This window comes from Sitophilus oryzae, unplaced genomic scaffold, assembly GCF_002938485.1.
Source record: "Sitophilus oryzae breed Bouriz unplaced genomic scaffold, Soryzae_2.0 scaffold_177_pilon_pilon, whole genome shotgun sequence".
In the NCBI taxonomy this organism is placed as follows: Eukaryota; Metazoa; Arthropoda; class Insecta; order Coleoptera; family Curculionidae; genus Sitophilus; species Sitophilus oryzae.
The window spans coordinates 4,650,669-4,669,733 of NW_022146479.1; the positions used below are offsets into that span (position 1 = coordinate 4,650,669).

Genomic DNA, 19,065 nt, shown 5'->3' on the forward strand with positions numbered 1-19,065 from the left:
CTTTTGGATTTCTTGGTGCAGAGTATGCAAAGAAGTATTCTTGTACCCATTAGAGATGAGCCAAATTGCGATTCTCCAATCGCAATTGAAACTGCGATTGCGATTTTTACATCGCTGCGGCTGTGACCTGCGATTGCGATTTTAATATTTAAATATTGTACTAGGCATTCTATTCAGAGTGTTATTTTCTATCGAATAAAGTAAAAGAATACCGAGGATTTCATTTAAAAATCAAAAGTTGTAGTCATTTCCGGTGAAACAGGAAGTGATCGAAACGATTGAATACGTCAATCAATCCTAATTTATGTCATATGCTTACGTATGAATACGTTATAGAGGCGAACCACTCTTGAGAAACACTCGGTATATTACCGATCTTGGCCCTAGAAAATATTATCTTCTCTATAAATAAATAAAATCAGAGAAAAAATTCAATTGCAGTTTACTATAAGCTTCAATGGACCACAAAATTACATTCGCAACTCCTAAAATTTAAACTCGCAGATAGAAGGTTATCACGGTCCTAGTTTACAAAGTCACCATCGCAGCAAAATCGCAAATCGCAGCAAAATCGCAAATCGCAACTATAGTAATATTGGCTGCCGAAATTGAAACTTGCAAATAGAAAAAATCGCTGTCGCAGTTTCCTATGAGAGCCAATCGTAGGTTGCGCTTGCGAATTTGAAATCGCTGCGAATGAATCGCAGTTTGCGATTTGTTGCTCATCTCTAGTACCCATCTATACTTGCTCTTATCCGAGTTGCATGGAGAAATTCACAGATTATCTTATTTACAAGCGGCTCCAGTTCATTCGGGTATTTCTAGACCAGTCATTTGTCGAACTCAAATTACATTTCAACCGACCAAATAACATCAACCGACCAAATAACATTTTACAGATAAAAGAATGAATTTATATCAAGTCTTAAAAATTGTTAATTGACTTTCGTAAAATAACTAATTGTTACAGTTTTTAACAAATCCAAGAATTAAATTTGAGACTTGGCCGTATATTCCTGTGATTCCTTTTTTAGATTCAACCACAACTTTTTTCAGATATGTATCGTCAATTGCTTGTGATGTATTTCCGTCAATTTTCGAAAATAAAGAAGTTTATTTAAATGAAATAATGAAATCAGCAAGGCCGACATCGATTTTACGATAGGTTACACACGGCAATGGTAGAAAAAACAGTTGAGGATCACAGCTGCGAACTGGGGAAACGTCCATCTGGTAATGCTGATGCATCCTGAAACAAAAACATTATTTTTACATCAGTTAGTACATTCAGCGTGCTGTGCAAAAAATTTGGCCGACCATACGATTTTCCGTAAAACGCACAAGTTTGTTATTCTTTGTATTTTCCTATTTCAACAATCGATTCTGGCCAGCATGTATCGAATTAGTAGAAATAATTCTCTTCAGTGAGAGTAATGTCAGTGTTAAAAGATCATAAAATGTAGGTATAATCTTCTACCTAATTGAAATGAGTTGTATAAATCACTAGAAAAAACTGCTGAGGGATATTAAAAATGCATAGGGCGTATGCGAACGTCTAAGCGAACCGTTTGGGGAATCCCATGACAAAAGTCCAGCGCAAAAATAATTCACGAGAACAAGAACTTGGACGAAAGGAAAATTCAAATAGGCAGTCTATATATCACAAATCAATAGGGTTTCCATTGAACCGTGTAAAATATGACGCTTCTATAAGGACAACGCCGTTTTTTTACTGCAAAACTGTATCTATTATTTACACGATGAATTATTATTATTATCATAAGAAAAAGACTTTGTAAAAGAATAAATATACCGCCAGATCGGAACACACTATGTCAAATTACCTAAGAAATGATGGTCAATGATAATGTGTATGTAAAATTAGTCGTATGTAGTAATCATCGATCGTGATTATTTATAAGTTGACTCTGGTTTTATTTTTTTTTTAAATTTTATTGTGGCGAATTAGTGTTGTTTTTATTTTATCTCAGCACTATTATTATTTTAATTCTTAATATTTCTGTAGAGAATGTAATATAAAAATTAATCCCATCAAAAACATAAAATGTAAAAACATGCCAAGTTTCGCAACACATTTCTGCAACTGTAAAAAGTTATCATGTAAAACAAAGTCAGTTTATTTTATTTATTTTCTATTTAAGCACCTATTAAACCATTTTGTTATAAATTGTTAGTATCAATATTAGACATCTTTATTTTTGTAATTTTAATTTGTAATTTAATTATGACTAGGTATTGCGCACGGCACCATAATTATAAAAAAACACTTCGATTACTAAGTAAATTTAAATAGTGAAAACGTAAATCTAACAGTAGAATATCATATCGTGCAATTTCATAAACTTTGTATGTAAATAAGAAGACAATATAACATCGAATAATTCTGGTGTTTAACTTTTTGTCGACTGGAAAGTCGTTAGTAGTTTTTTTAGTTACCGGTAGCGGCTATAAACATAATTTTCAATCCTTAAGGATATTTCAAGATTTTTTCATTTTTTCCTTTCGTTATAAGCATAAAGCTGGAGCAAGGAATAACACAGCGCAAGCTGCGCTTGAAGCAATTCTGGACTTGCAATCAATCGACTGGCTCGTGAAGGATCTGGCCGCTAAGGGTGCCCTAAGATTAAGGAAATCCAATCTGTGGAACCAGACCAACTACGGTCACTCGAGGATATTGCCAGTGATAGGGAAAATCATGGTGAACACGAGTCCACATCTGCTAGACCAGAAAACGGCCTATATGCTCACCAAACATAATTTTGGAGAAAAGATAAGGATTCGCATCCCGACAAGAGAAGAATGGGAAAGCAACCGAGCAATGAACCCTCAAGAGATAGCAGTCTACACAGATGCTTCCGCAAATTCAGGGGGCACAGGTATAGGCATCTTCTCAGAGGAACTAGACATCCGACGATCTTTAAGGCTGGATGTAATGTTCTACAAGCAGAGGTTTACGCCATAAAGGAAGCGGCTAGTTGTATACGAGAGAAAATTGCTGATAGACCAATAGGGATATAGTGATATACTCTGACAGCTTGGCCGCTTTAAGAAGCATCACCATGCAATCAGTGAGATTGAAAACTGTGATGGAATGCCGAGAAATACTGTCCTGGCTGCTTCAGGGCGGGGCTACTCTGTGCTGGGTGCCAGGCCACAGCAATGTGGTGGGCAATCAGGAAGCAGACAGACTCGCCAAAGACGGGGCCAGGGGAGAGGCCGTGGCAGATGACCCACCACTTGTGACGATCAACACACCGAAGGAGGCTATAGGAACTGCCATAAGCCAAGCAGCAAGAGACGTGGCAACACCGTGAGGACTGCGCTACAGCTCGAAGACTATGGCCAGTGGTAGATAGCAAAATGACAAAACAACTACTAGAGCACAAAAAGGACCTAGTACGCATAATTGTAGGTGTCGTCACTGGAAACTGTCCCACGGGGGTAAACCTCGTGAGATGGAAAGGTTCTGACAACTACTGCAGAGAATGCGGAGAGGAAGAAGAAACCATAGAGCACCTGCTGTGCCACTGTCCGGCACTGGAATACCGACGCTTTAAAACTTTAGGGCAAGGTTTTCTGGAGGGACTAGAGGAAGCAGCAGAAACCAACATCAGCGACATCGGGAATTTGGAAGTGCTTTAACGCAAAGAAAGAACGAGGAAGGTTTGGTACAACAATAAACAGGGGTATCGCAATGGGCCCAAGGCCTCCGAGTAAGGAATCAAATATGATCCCAAACCCCAGCAACCTAACCTAACCAAACCTATAAGCATAAAGCTACCTAAAATTCAAAATTTGATGTTTGTAGAACTTCTAGAAGTATTTTAGAATTTTGATGACGGTGAGCAAGTCACTGTCGAAATTAATGAAGTTTGACTAGCAATAATTCAGAAACTCTGTATTTATTGTTGTTACATTTATATATACAGGGTGAGTCTTAAATAAGTCCAAATATTTTAGGTGTAGTATATTTCGACCCCAGAAACACGATGATGAGGTTTTTTTCGCGAAAGAAAGTTTTGAAAATTTGGAAATTTTTTTAGTTTTTAGTTAAAAAATATAATTTGTTGATAATATGGCAACATAGGTAGCAGATTAAATTTACAAGAAAGAACATCCAGAAAAGATCCAGTGGTTCTCAAAATTTTAGCAAAAAGTAGTTTTTTTTGGAAACTTTCACAGTAAAATATCTCCGTTATTTTAGATTTATTTCAAAAACTGTAAAGAGAAATCATGTTCCTTTTATCGAGATCTACCAGCCCTGAAAATATTTGCACTTATTTAAGACTCACCTTGTATATATAAAATGAGGAAAGTCAAGTACCGGTAGCGGCTAGACAAGTAAGTTTTAATCCATAAGGATATTTCGAGACTTTTCATTTTTTCCATTCGTTATAAGCTTAAAGCTACCTAAAAACTACCTAAAGTTAAACATTTGAAGTTCGTGAAACATCGAGAAGTACCTTAGAATGTTGATGACGGTGAGTGAATTACTATCCAAAATAAAGAAGTTTGACTAGCAATAATTCACAAAATTTGAATTATTGTATAAAATCAGCTAATATCTAATCGATTAATTCTAGTTTTCTAACCACTTCACACCGTGCTGGCAACTGTTACTTTTTGGTCGGTAATTACATGTGTGGAAGTAATTCGCATAACGATCTTATTAAGTCGGAGTGAGAGAAATGCTGCGGTGTGCTGTTGCGTTGTTGCCCGTATGCCTTTCCCTATCAAGTAAAGTAAAACCACGATCGCAAACCGCTTATTTTTAAGACTTTTTTTCGAAAAGGTAACTAGATAAAATCAATAGATATGTTTCTGAGCATCTGAAATGGAATTATAGGATATCTTTAGGGTGTCCATTTTTTTTATAACGAGAAAACGTCAGTAATCGGGATAATTTTAAAAACTCAACTTTTTTACACATAACACGCCATAACTTAAGAACCACTTGAGAACCAGATATTGAAGCTTTTTTTATTTTGAAGATCGGATCATACATAAGAAAAATTGAATAAGGTTGTTTTTTTCCATTCTAAAATTTAAACACCCCATCCATTTACATTTAGTGCATAGCAGTTTTCAACAATCGTGTAACTTTTTTATTTATAAAGATTTTTGCATACTGTCTGCGAAGAAAGTTTTTGAAAAACTACAATCAATTCATTCTAATACATTTCGAGATATCGATTTTTTAATTCAGAGTTCTAATAGCGCGACCACTGTCGAACACCAACAAAATTCCACTCATTTTTACCAAACATGCAAGTGTTTAACTTGCACTTAAAAATTTTCGAGCTATAGGGAAAATTACAATGACTCGTTAATAAATAAACAAAAAATGAAGTATCACGAGATTAAACCGTGAAGCTGAACGCATGATGTACACCTTTCCCTAGAACTTTAAGTACTGACAGAGGTACTAATCTACTAATTGGGTCAACCGGTCGACTGCGACAAATCTGTTATTTCCCCTTTCACGTTTCTTAGCAATGTGCACAGTTTCTTGGTTTATTTCATACGTTTGGCAACGTGTTCACTGTTCCCTCTTTGTTATATTAAGGTTATATTATAATATTGATACTCACGATTTATAACAGAATTGTTGAATAGATGCTTAGGCAGAAACTAAATAATGGTTTGACATGAGATCTCACAACTTTTTATAGTGGAAGAATTGTGTTGCGAGACTTGGCATCTTTTATATTCTATGTTTTTGATAGGATCTATGTTTTACTATATGTACTCTGGAACTGAAAAATTTAATATTAATATGTTCGAGATGGACGTAATACTCGATTGAATAAAATATAAAAGTAGTGTCGATCTTAAAGTTTGAACAAATTTATTACTAAATTATTTGGAACGACCTAATAAAAATCCAGAAAGAGAAAAACTATAAAAGCATTTCTCTGCACCGTCCCAAAGAAATCGATTGAAACCGTGATATTTGCACGATCTGACATTTTATCTTTGATCCTTTAAATATGCATGCTTTTGTTTCAGTTCTCCACTCTTGAGGATATTTTATTCGGGAGCAACTGGATCAACTAGGTTTTTATTGGAAGTTACAGTGTTGTTGGGTCGAGAGACCCGCTATTTATATTTTATTTATGTAACAATCACCGTCAGAAAGACAAAAAACAAGTTTGTAAAACGCTTTTACAATTTCAACGCGCTTCTCATCTAAATAGCTTTGTTTAGCAAACTGAATTTGCACTTTATTATAGTATTTTTTTGGTCTTTCGCATGCAACAAAAAATATTTTTTTAATTAATGTTACTAGGGTTTCCGAAACCGGAGCTGTTTTTCGGAACCGGGAATTTCGGTACAGCGCCTCTTAGGAACCGGGATTTCCCGTTTTTTTCGGTACTTTCGGTACTGACTAATTTTTGTTCAGTGGTGTTGGTGTTCATCAATCATTGAAAATTTTAATGAAAATTATATCAAATTATTAAGTAACCAGTTATGAAAAAATTAACATGAACACAAGTAAAGAAAAAGGTATAAGTAACTTAAATTTCACATCAAACAACATAAAGCAACTTAACACTTATTTGAGACAAAAGCCCTAAAGTATTGAATTAAAAATGCAAATATCTATTAAAACATAACAGAATAAATATTATAGGAACTTCAAAAGAGAAAAGAAGCAAGAACAATAAGAAATAGCATCATTACTTATTTAGAAGAATTTGATTTCGACCGCTAGAATGTATCAAAGGACTTTCTTACGTCACAAAAAAAAAAAATTTTTAATTATTGTTACCGAGGCCCGGTTCTGTGATGGCCAAAAAGATCTGAACCCTAATTGGTAGTATTAATTAGAGTTTCCAGAACCGTACTAAAATATTTTCGTTCAACGATTATGGAGTTAGTCAATTGGCAAGCAAGGGATGTTTCCCAAAAATAAAACCGATAAAAAATTGAGTTTCAAATAAAAATAATATCAAATTATTAAGTCATGAGAAAGTAAACATCAACATGTCATCACAAACTAAACACAAATAATAAACACAAGCGCACAAAAAAGACAACACATAGGTAGCTTAAAAATTACATCAAACAACATCAACCAACCTCGAATCCAACTTAATTAAATTACAAAAAAAAATTAAAATTTTCAATTAATGATGTAAATGCCTATGATAACATAACACGAAAAAATATAACTAATACATTCAGAAATATTATACTAAATAAAAAAATAACATATTAAAACTTCAATAATTGCTAATAAACAATATAGAAACTTCAAAATAACTTTAGAAGTAAGAACAGTAAGAGATGGCATCACTACTTATGTAGAAGAGTTTCATTTCGACCGCTAGAAAATATCAAAAGACTTTCGCACGTAACAAAAAATATGTTTTTAATTATTATTACCGAGTCCCGAAAGTACCGAAAGAACCGAGAATTAATAATTTCGAGTCCCGGTTCTTTGGTGTCTCAAAAGAACCGGGACTCTGGAATCTGAACCCCAAATGTTACCGAGTCCCGAAAGTACCGAAAGAATCGGGAATTAATCATTTCGGGTGTCGGTTCTTTGATGTCTCAAAAGACCCGGGAACCTCCGGTACTGTCGGTATCGGGATTTCCCGATTGTGAACCCTACTTTAAATGCTGGCGACACAACTCATTAACTTAAAAGGCAATCATTGACTCAGAAAATAAAGAGTTTTCAAGCCAATACTTATTTCAAAGCCACCCAGTGGCGGCTACAGAGGGGGGAGGGGGGGCATGGTGCCCAAATTTTTTTAATAATAGCTTTGATGAACATTTTGTTTCTGAATAAAGCATATTTTCGTTAATCAAGAAGGAATTTTGAATATCCGTTTATTTTCAGTTTGACAGTTCTTGTTAATGCTTTTCTGTATGTAGAGGGTGTCCCATTTTAGTTGCGATCATACGGTATCTCCGTTATTAGTGAAAATAGGAGGATGCGGTTTGCACAAATCTATCCCACTTTTTTGTCAAACGCTAGATGCTGTAAACAAAATTTGACAACTTGGGACATTCCCCGTATTTCTGTTATTGTGCAAACTATCTAGAAGGTCAAAACTGTTTCTTGTAAAACTTTTCATGTTAAATACAGTGGCGTAGTTTCGTATTCCACGAAAAAAATATTTTTGAAGATATATAATCTAAAGTTACGTTTTTTTCAGACAGAACATCCTGTATATTTATAAATTATACAATCCGGCTTGGTATGAGCTTCTTAAAAATATATAACACTCTATATTTATTTTCACTATTTACTGTAAAATTTAAAAGATATATTTTTTTCTTATTAGTAGGCCCTGATAGATAATAAAAAATGGCATTTACTAAAATATTCATATGTAATATGTATATGAACTAAAATATTTTAAACGGCCTACACACGTAACGATTTATCGTACTGCGCGTTGAAGTGCAGAACGTAAAGAAAATCGCACGGCTTGCAGTACAGCCATTTTTTGTACACACGATGCAACACATTGTACTGCCGCAGTTCAGATTATTCACTTTTCGTCGAGAAGGGCTACCGTTATGTCAAGAATTTCAAAGAAGAAATCTGCCGTGCTTGTAGCTGCGGTATTGCTGATAGATAAAGATGATGACAAAAAGAAATCAAAAAGCAAAAATGGTGTAAAAACTGGTTGCTGGAGAAAAACAAATATTCAAAAAAAAAAATAAACAAAATTTCATAACTGAAATTTCTTTTCATTTTATTTGCATAATCTTTTGATTTCACATCCCATAGGCATCTATTTTCTCTATATAAATGAATAAAGTCTTCCCAGAACGTCTTATTTTTTAAATCCATAATATTGATTAAACCAAAAATAAATAAAAATTCTATCGTAACTGCGCGCTGCGGCAGGGGGCACTCCACGCGTTCAAACCCCACCCCAGACACGACCCGTTGATACGATATTTTACGGAAGCTCCGTACTGCAAACGATTTGACAACTGCATACTGCAAACCATCCAATTTCCCTACACACGCTACGATTTATCGGTAATGCGGCAGTTTCGATGGATATCGTACTGCATGCAGTACGATAAATCGTTACGTGTGTAGGCCGTTTTACTTTTAAACTGTTACCACTGAATCACTGATTTTTTTGTTAATCGCCCCTTTTACTTAAAACTTTTAAATATTGCAGTAAATAGTGAAAATAAATTATATATGTTTTTGAGAAGCTCAAAGCAAGCCAGAACGTATGATTTATAAATATTCTATGAGTGTTCTACTTAAGAAAACATAACATTAGGTCATATCTTCAAAAATATGTTTTTCGTGGAAGACACTACGCTACTGTATTTTACTTAGTTCTATAAGAAACAGTTTTCACCTTCTTCACACCTTTCACAATAACCGAGGTACAGGGAGTGTCCCAATTTGCAAAATTTTTAAAAGAATCTTTAGTTTGGCAAAAAAGTGAGACAGGTTAGTGCAAACCGCATCCTCCTATTTTTACTAATAAGAAAGATACTGTATGACTGTTCAAATAAAGTCCTCCTACTCTGGGTGCCTGCTCACCAAGTGATAGAAGGCAATGAAAAAGCAAATGATCTAGCTAGAAAAGGAGCGAACACTCCACTAACTGGACCAGAACCGTTCTGCTTTCCAAGTGGTAACCAACTCAAGGCGGAACTCAAGAACTTGGAAGACTCCATCCACAACCTGGACACTCGAAGAAGTTTCTGAGGGCTTACAATCAAGAAAAATCAAAGATCTTCCTGGGTTTAAGTAAGAATAATCTTCGGATTGTCACGGGGTTTTTAACAGGACACTGTCTCCTCAATGAACACCTCAGTAGATTGAAACTAAGAAGAAACGGCGAAGGCAGATTATGTGGGGAAAGTGGGAAAACAGCAGTACACCTCATCACTGAGTGCGCCGAGACGACAACCATTCGTACCATGAACTTTGGTACGATTGATATTGGAAATGGAGAACTACCCTCTATAAAACCGTCCCAGATACTGGCTTTTGTCAAAGCCCTGGAACTGTATAATGAGTTATAACTCAAGAAAGGGGGACTCAATAGATCTATAAGGTCGCAGTAATTAACCCCCCTCCCACTCATTCTAAATTCTAAAAATTCTACTGTATGATTTCAACTAAAATGGGTCACCCTGTACAGTCATTTTATTCACTAAAGTTGTAAAATTATTTACAATTTTACTATCAAAGGCATATTTACGAGCAAAGAGGTTATAAGTTAATTTGTATTTAAATTATCTTTGCCTTCTAAAAGCAACACATTTAGTAAATCTCGAAAAATTACAGAGACGTTAATTTATATCCCTTCCATTCCATTTATTTATATTTTAATACCATCGACACATTTATTGAATTTATTAAAACGGTAAATACAAATTCTGGGCTTTAGATATTTCATATTTTTATCTTTTAGCAATAAATCTGGACGGGTGAGCTAGAAAATCAAACCCAATTCAATTAATAAATAGGAAAAGCCAATTCTGATCTAAATGCTTTATTTTTAATTAAAACAACTTTTTTACGGACCAAGTAAATAACTTTTATTATATTGGACAAACTGATTAGCACTTTTGTTAAAAATAGTTCATCTTTGATTCTGAGAGCGCATTTACTTATTATAATACTGAAGTATCGTTTTACACTCTTCTAGCAGAGAAAGTTTGAGGATTGCAGATACATGTTTCTCCTTGTTTATTCTTTTTCTCCTTCCTTTATTGGGCAGTATTAGAACATCCATGTAACAGTCCATATTTATAATCTAGTGAATATCACATGTTAGCCTGGACTAAATTTTTGATAGTTATTAACCTATTCCTTTGCCCCATTTACATATCTATTATGGTCTTCTTCTCTATGTTACATTTTCCAGAGATATTATAAGGTGAGTGTGATTGCTGTTTATCCAGATAGAGCATTTGAATAAATATTCATATGGTTATATAGTTATAGAGTCACAATAAGGGGAATTCTGAATTCTCCATTTTGTTAATGACCAAAAGGCAGTGTCTCAATAAATGGTTTGTGGCACTACGATATTTACACAGGGTCGTCGCTTGTATGGAAAAGGTCGATTATTAGGTAAAGTATAGGAGGTATCGCAAAAAGTTAAATACAAAAGTTATAGGATTTTTAAATATCTATTAGCGGGTAATAAATTTAAGTATACAGGCTCGGTCATAAAGTCGTGGCACATCAAAGTTTATTTTTTTTAAATAGCCCCTGTATATTATTGCATATCTCAATTCTTCCTTTTCTAAGCAAAAATCGAAATAAACACAATGTACCTCAAACCAGCCGTTTCCGAGTTATTGACTTTTGAAAATAACACTGTGTGCCACGACTTTATGACGGGCCCTGTATACTTAAATTTATTACTCGCTTATAGATATTTTAAAATCCTATAACTTTTGTATTTAAATTTTTGCGGTACCTCCTATATTTTATCTATTAATCGACCGTTTCCATATATAAAAGCGACCCTGTATTTGAATTTCAGCACTCAAAATATTTAATTCGTTGTGAAATTTCATAAAGCCGCACTATAAAAAAATATGGATTACACAGTATAGAAACTACGCTCGTACCTATGAAAGTTAAGTTATATTTTAAAGTTACCTGATAGTTGAGGACTAGAAGGAGTATGGTAACCATTTCCAGATTCATGTCGATTTTCAATTTCTCTATGGGAGTTAATTTCGTCGCTGTCGTAAGATGACATCATCTTGCTTTTTACTCGCTCTTCCTGGCTTATTTTGCTGACGTTCCTTTTCGCAAGATCTGAAAGAAACAGAGAGTTCAGCATTTTATATTAATAAGCAAATTCATTCCAAAATTTATTTTATAACAAGTTTACAAGTTTTATCTTTTCCCTTGGATTACTATAAGTAATGTTCTAAAACACTTAAGTACCATGTGATCGAATAAAAAAAACCGTCAGGGCAGGCAACGTCATAGAAATAATATTTTAGTTCGAGCTAAAAATATTTCCTTGATAAAAGTGATAGAATTATTACTGAAATAATGATAATAAGTATTAAATGCGATATTTTTCAAAATCCCAAATGCATTTTTTTATGGTTTTACTAGTTCATTGCTATTAAAAATATTCTACCGATATGATAAAAACCGAAATTTATTTTTACTAGCAGAACTCTTTTCCGTTAAAACTTGTTCTATTTCCTAATGCATTTTCAATTTATTTATAAAAGCCACTAAAACTCATACATTTGACGTTTGCAAATAAAACAAGTATTTGGAAACAATAAAAATAAAATGTTATGTTCCGAACTTGTCGTATTATTTTTACAATCAGCGTAAAAGGAGTTTCGTACAAAATTTTATGTATTTTTCTACTTTAATGCTTCTTCTGCGTGGTCTTTATTATGTAAATATTCTTTTTAAACTTTTACAATTTGAGTACTTGGTAACTTACACTATTAATTTGTTACAATAATATTTATAGTTTAACAACAAGAAACTTCCGAAAATATTTAATTATGAATGCAGTTTTAAAAAGTACACAAGTATTATTAAATCATTTCTTTTGTTTGAAGCTTCATAATACTGAATATCAAAACGGAAGGTAATGGAATTTGTGTGAAGGGAAGAGTTTTGTTGAAACCGGATGAAATTGACACCAACTTTGCCTAAAACAATTAGTGCCCTACTTTTAATTTAATTTAATAACTGACATGCAATGCGTTCGAAATGTTTATTAACTTCAAAGGAAGAACAATTAAATTTACGATGAAGTGACAATGACTGTTGGAAATAATTGCTTATTATGTTTTGCATAGGCACTGGTTCTACGTAATTATTTAGATGCTATTGAAATGCAATAATTGGTAGGAAACTTAATAGACTTTGTACAATGTGTTTTGTTCAATTTATTTCGTATATGTCTTGTGGTGGATATTTACACTGTACTACTATACTGTACTACTACTGTAAATTACAAACCAGTTTAGTATTCGGAGACTGAGTGTATGAGAATAGTGTCAGATATTAAGGCGGTCTCTGACGACTCATGTATACTTAACAAAAAATTGTCATTGGGATACACTTGCCATGTTGTGTATGTTGTGTGAGTGGTTTCCTTGTGCAATTATTTGTCACACGTCGCACCGCGTGAGCGCCGAGCTTGTTGCAAAAACATGTTGTTTACTAGGCGGACTCTGACGACTCGTGTACTTGACAAACATTTGTTATTGGCATATACTTGACATACTGTGTGAGTGGTTTACTTGTGCAATTATTCGTCACTGGTCATGCCGCGTGAGCGCCAAGCTTGTTCTTGATTACAAATGAAAAAAATGTTGTTTAAAAAAATAGTATACTTGCCAAGTATGCAAATATTGGTGTACTTGCCAAGTACTCGAGTGGCATTCACGCGGCGCGACGAGTTACAAATAATTGCACAAATAAACTACTTACACAACATGGCAAGTATATGCCAATAAAAAATGTTTGTCAAGTATACGAGTCGTCAAAGTCCGCCTTAAAATAGTATACTTGCCAAGTAAGCAAATATTGGTGTAGTTGTCAAGTAGCCGAGTGGCGTTCACGCGGCGCGATGAGTGACAAATAATTGCACAAATAAACCACTTACACAACATGGCAAGTAACACAAATGTTTGTCATGTTCACGAGTCGTCAGAGTCCGCCTTAAAATAGTATACTTGCCAAGTACGCAAATATTGGTGTACTTGCAAAGTACCCGAGTGGCGCTCACGCGGCGCGACGAGTGACAAATAATTGCACAAATAAACCACTTACACAACATGGCAAGTATATGCCAATAGCAAATGTTTGTCAAGTACACGAGTCGTCAGAGTCCGCCTTAAAATAGTATACTTGCCAAGTACGCAAATGTTGGTGTACTTGCCAAGTACACGAGTCGTCAGAGTCCCGCCTTTAGACTTTATATATTTTTTCTAATATTTTTGTTTAGCCGAACATTTGTTTAAAGGCGGATTCTGACCACTCGTGTACTTGCCAAGTACGCCAATATTTGCGTATTTGGCAAGTATACTATCTTTGTAATCAACATTTTTTTTTGCAACAAGGGTGCTCACGCGTGCTTTTTTGGTGCTCACGCGGCGCGTCGAGTGACAAATAATTGCACAAGAAAACTACTCACACAGCATGACAAGTATACCCCAATAACAAATGCTTGTCAAGTACACGAGTCGTCACAGTTCGCTTTAATAGATCTATGATAAAATGCACAATAGAACAGTCAACAGTTTTTGTTTGAATGACGAAGTTCAATAACAAATAAATTACTGACTTGTTAAAAAATAGAGTAAATATACAACAAAACTTGCAAACTAGAAATAATATTTCGGCTACGTTTAATTCAAAAAAGGAATGACTTTATACAGATGATCATACACAAAAGTAATTTTAGTTTGATACAAAATAGTAATAAAAACAGCGACCCGGGGGTAATATTACACGCGAAAATATAAACCATTGAATAGGAATGCACGTTTTCTAAATTAAAGAAAACCGAGAGAAACTACAGACGGGTATTTCGTTGGCACTTCTAAACAAATAAATGTAGTGGGAACAACCTCCCCCAGGCAAGAGATTTGTATGAGACAAACATGTTACAAATGATAATAATGACATAACAAACATAAGATACGCGCTTTGTGTGTGCTGAGCCATTTTCTACCCACGGCCTTGGAAGGTAATATTTACGGAATAAAACGTATAGTTTACCTATATTTCCAAGTTTAATTGAATACGGTTTGTAAAACACATAAGCGGGGCTAGATCTCAAAATTTAAGCGATAATAATTTCTAATCTGCAATTCTACTATAGACTCTAAGATGATAAATAGATGGAATTAAGCCGCTTCTAAAAATAACAATGAATTTACAGATGACTTACGAAGGCTATTATGATAACTGACTTAGAAATGTCAAACAAACAATCAATTTTAATTATTTATATTTTCGCCCTACTTATTTATATTTTAATGTAATTTATTTTGTTTTGTCTTCAAATACACAAAGTAGCAGACGTATGTAATGCATTATTTCGGAACTTACTGATATGTTCGAACTGCGTAGGACTACATTCTTAATTACTGAAGGTAGGTACAACATACAGTTTTTCATCGAGGCGCGAGGTTTGGACTGCGCAGTGCAATCCTTGACTGTAATTGCTGTCCTCCATTCGCGAACTTCGAGTTCCGGGCTTTACGCCTTGGGGCTACTCGAGAACGGTTCTGAAAGGAGCTGTGCGCGATAGGCTCGTGCCGCCATATGGCGCGGAACAGTTCTGGAGCTTTATGACTCAATTGAATGGAGTGAGAGTATCGCGTTCTTGAACAGTTCAGAGCTGCTCAACTGCGTGAATGGAGGACAGCAAATGCGAATTAACAACGTGTATTGTGAAGATCTTGAGTCTGTCGGTGGACTTTACTGTTCCAAAATATATTTGAAATTAAAATAAACCACATTTCTAAAGAAATACGTTCGGTTTGTCGTCACTCAATTTGAGCCAGTACTGTTAGTAAGTTCATACATACATATACATACAGTAGTAAGTGTATACAATTATTGACGCCAAAATATACAATATAATTTCAGTCCTAGGCATCGACTGCGTGGTTTTGCCTTAAGGAAATGTATAGAGTGGACCTTTAAACTATCTCTACTTCAATGATCATCGCTGGTTAAGCTTTTTCTGTCTCTTAGGCTCCTTACAAACCTGTTAGATTGAAATTAAGAAGCCGGTCTCGTATCAGCAAGTTATTTCGAATAAACAGCGAAAGTTTTTTGAAGTACGCCAGTTGCTAAACCTTATCTATCGAGAAGTTGGTGCCTGATTCGACCCTGTATCTGCGCGCAAGCCCTAATGGCCGAAGTTGTGTAAAGACAGGGACAGAATATTCTCTCTGCGGCTATTTTCGTATGCGATAAAAGTTGCGCTTTTGCAGTTTCATTTTCCTTTTAAAGAAGGCAGGTGCTTCGAACAACAAAAGGAACACAACTTCAACATAATACATTTAAATAAAGGTTTCCGTAATGAGTCGGAATAATTTTATGAAAGATACTAAACACCGTATAAGTAGATCGCTCTTATTTACACTTGCAAATGTGTAACAATAATGATAATAGCTTGCTTTTATCTCTGAAAGTAAGGTATTTTACAAATAAGGTTTATCATATTTTATACGAAGTGCTCTTTAAAACAAGAAAGAAAATATTCAAGAATTACAAGTCTTTTATCTCAGGATATTTTTTACGGGTAGTCCTGCTCTTGGACTAATTAGAAAATTAGTCCAAGAACTCGTGGCAAAAAAGTGGATGAGTTTTTGGAAGGCTAATAATTTTACAATAGGTTACATTTTAGTAATGAGAAGTTACTACAGAGTAAGCACTTTTAATTCTAAGATACCTGGCTAATAATATTAATTAACAAGGAGTATGACCACAGGAATATATTTTTTTAAATTACTCAATAACATCATATATGATCAGGATTTCCTATTGCGTACTGGGTTGATGGTGCCGGCTTATAACACGCAGGTGCTTTCAATTTTTTACGTAGCCGCGAGCAACACAACCAAAAACCTTTTTTCGCCTGACTCGATTTAAGAATGAGCTAAGAACTGTTCTGTTATAATAAGTACCAATACTCTCTGTGATATTATATACCTACTTATTTTGTTGTTTTATTTTAATTTTTGGTGATTGCCATTTTACTTTTTAGGTATTATTTTGTCGTTTTAATCTTAATTCGAAATTTATTTATTGAGATTTTTTTATATTGTAAATAATTACCTGTACATGCTTTGTAATTTGAATATGTTTCTGTTAAGCTTGTAAGAGATAAATAAACAAATAATCAAAATATAGGGACAAGTGGCATAAGCGCTACGATATACAGAGTGTCTCTGACTAGGCTCTCATTAGAACTTTGTAGATAACCAAATTATCCAGATCGGTTTTTTGCACATTTATATATCAGGACGAGATTTTTCCCTTTAACATATTTTTAATATGGAGGCACTTCCGGAAGTGTCGGAAGTTGACAGCCACTCTCTTAAATTAAACGTATACCCGATTTTAGCCGGTATATTTAAATCCTCTATAAAATTTCATGAATTTTGATATCAAACATTCTATACAGGGTATTCCTTAATGACATGCTAATATTTAAGGAGGTAATTCTTGGACCTATTCTATAATGAATATATATGTCCTAAACATCCTAACTTTTCAGATACAGGTTATTTTCTATTTTTTTTAAATATCTCTGATGGATTTATTTCTTAATTTCCTTCCAGCCAATGCTTGAAAATTATTTCCACAGAACAGTCACCTCATCATATTTTTAGCGATTTGACCCTGAAATAAACTGACTTAATTTTTCTAAGCAAAAACTTTTCGACGGACGAAAAAAATCAAGAGATAAAAAATGTTTAGAAATGAATGGAGATTTTGAAAATAATTTTTATTTTAAGAGAAGTCAGTAGTGTACCACTTTTTTCTCCAAAAATATTCAATGTAAAACCCGTTGGACGTACTGGTTTAAATAAATCAAATTCTTTGTACACCAAAAAAAGTAGTTTGATACATAGAAAACGTGTAATCAAGTTTCGTAATTCGGACGAAAAAAATCAAGAGATAAAAAATGTTTAGAAATGAATGGAGATTTTGAAAATAATTTTTATTTTAAGAGAAGTCAGTAGTGTACCACTTTTTTCTCCAAAAATATTCAATGTAAAACCCGTTGGACGTACTGGATGTAATAAATCAAATTCTTTGTACACCAAAAAAAGTAGTTTGATAGATAGAAAACGTGTAATCAAGTTTCGTAATGAGATCTGTAATAAAATCAAAGTTATTATGAAAAAAAGTTTTTTTTTTAGAAAAATTTACCGCTCTGTATCTCAGAAATTAAGATGTTAAGACATGATTGAGATATACAGGGTGGCCCATCGAAAACGTTCCGCAAGACATAACGACCAGGATATTTTTTTTTTCAAATATTTTTTTTTTATCAAAATTTCATTCATAACACGTCAATTCTGTTTGTGAGGGGGACAACTTGCCCCAAAAATGATTGCAAAATCTTCAACCCTCTAAGCGGAAGTCTCATCCCCCAACTTTTTTCAAATGGGAAGGGGGGTCAAGTGGTGCCGCAATGAAAAGAGCTTTCTATTCTCTATATTTCCCCGCTTCGTTTTTGAAAATCGGTCGAGTCATTGAGAAAATATGAAGGATTGAAATTTGAAAAGTTTATTTAAACATTTATCAGAGTAAATGATAAGGATAAATTCCTTCGACCAATTTGCTGTTTTTTTTTATTATTTCTAGATGTTTACGCATTTTTTCACTTGCTACAAGGTTGAACGATCAGGTGCGGTCTCAATATCGTTAAACTGACCCACAATAGAATTTTCAAAAATACCAGCCCGCGACGATCAAAATCGTCTTCGTTGAGTTCTTGTACCAACTGAATTTTGTACGGGTGGAACTTGTGTTTTTTTAATATCGTTTGCACACTTGTACGATTCACGCCGGTCGCTGTCTTATTGGCTAATTTTCTTGTACTCAGCGTACTATCCATGGCAACTTGGCCCAATACGAATACCTCCATAGCTTCATTTACTACAGGATTTTCCCTCTGTTTCGGGAAATTTTGCTACTAAATCGCGAACAATTTTGCCATAAAGGTATTTGTCAGGATGGCGTTGATTGAATATCTGCGCAAACCGATTGCTACATTCATTATTTTTCAAAATAAAGTTCGATTATATCCACGTTTTCTGCAAGTGAGTACACCATAATTGTTAAAAAGTTTAACGATATTGAGAAGAACTTGAACGCACAAGTCACAGAACAGCTATCTAGCAACTACCGGACCTGATCGTTCAACCTTGTGGCAAGTGAAAAAATGCGTAAACATCTAGAAATAATAAGAAAAACCAGCAAATTGGTCGAAGGAATTTATCCTTATCATTTACTCTGATAAATGTTTAAATAAACTTTTCAAATTTCAATCCTTCATATTTTCTCAATGA

At 34.2% G+C, this 19,065-nt stretch overlaps 1 protein-coding gene across 1 annotated transcript in view; it reads right to left on the bottom strand.

The window, feature by feature from the left end:
- Positions 1-202: 202 nt before the first annotated feature.
- The window catches only part of LOC115882356 (lachesin-like), a 174,239-nt gene continuing 155,376 nt past the window's right edge, over positions 203-19,065 (bottom strand). Inside the window, exons 9-10 of the mRNA XM_030900384.1 lie at positions 11,636-11,797; positions 203-1,249 (exon numbers count right to left, since the gene is read on the bottom strand). Coding sequence (XP_030756244.1) covers positions 1,167-1,249; positions 11,636-11,797 — 245 coding nt within the window. The 3' untranslated portion in view covers positions 203-1,166. The remainder of the gene's footprint in view (positions 1,250-11,635; positions 11,798-19,065) is intronic.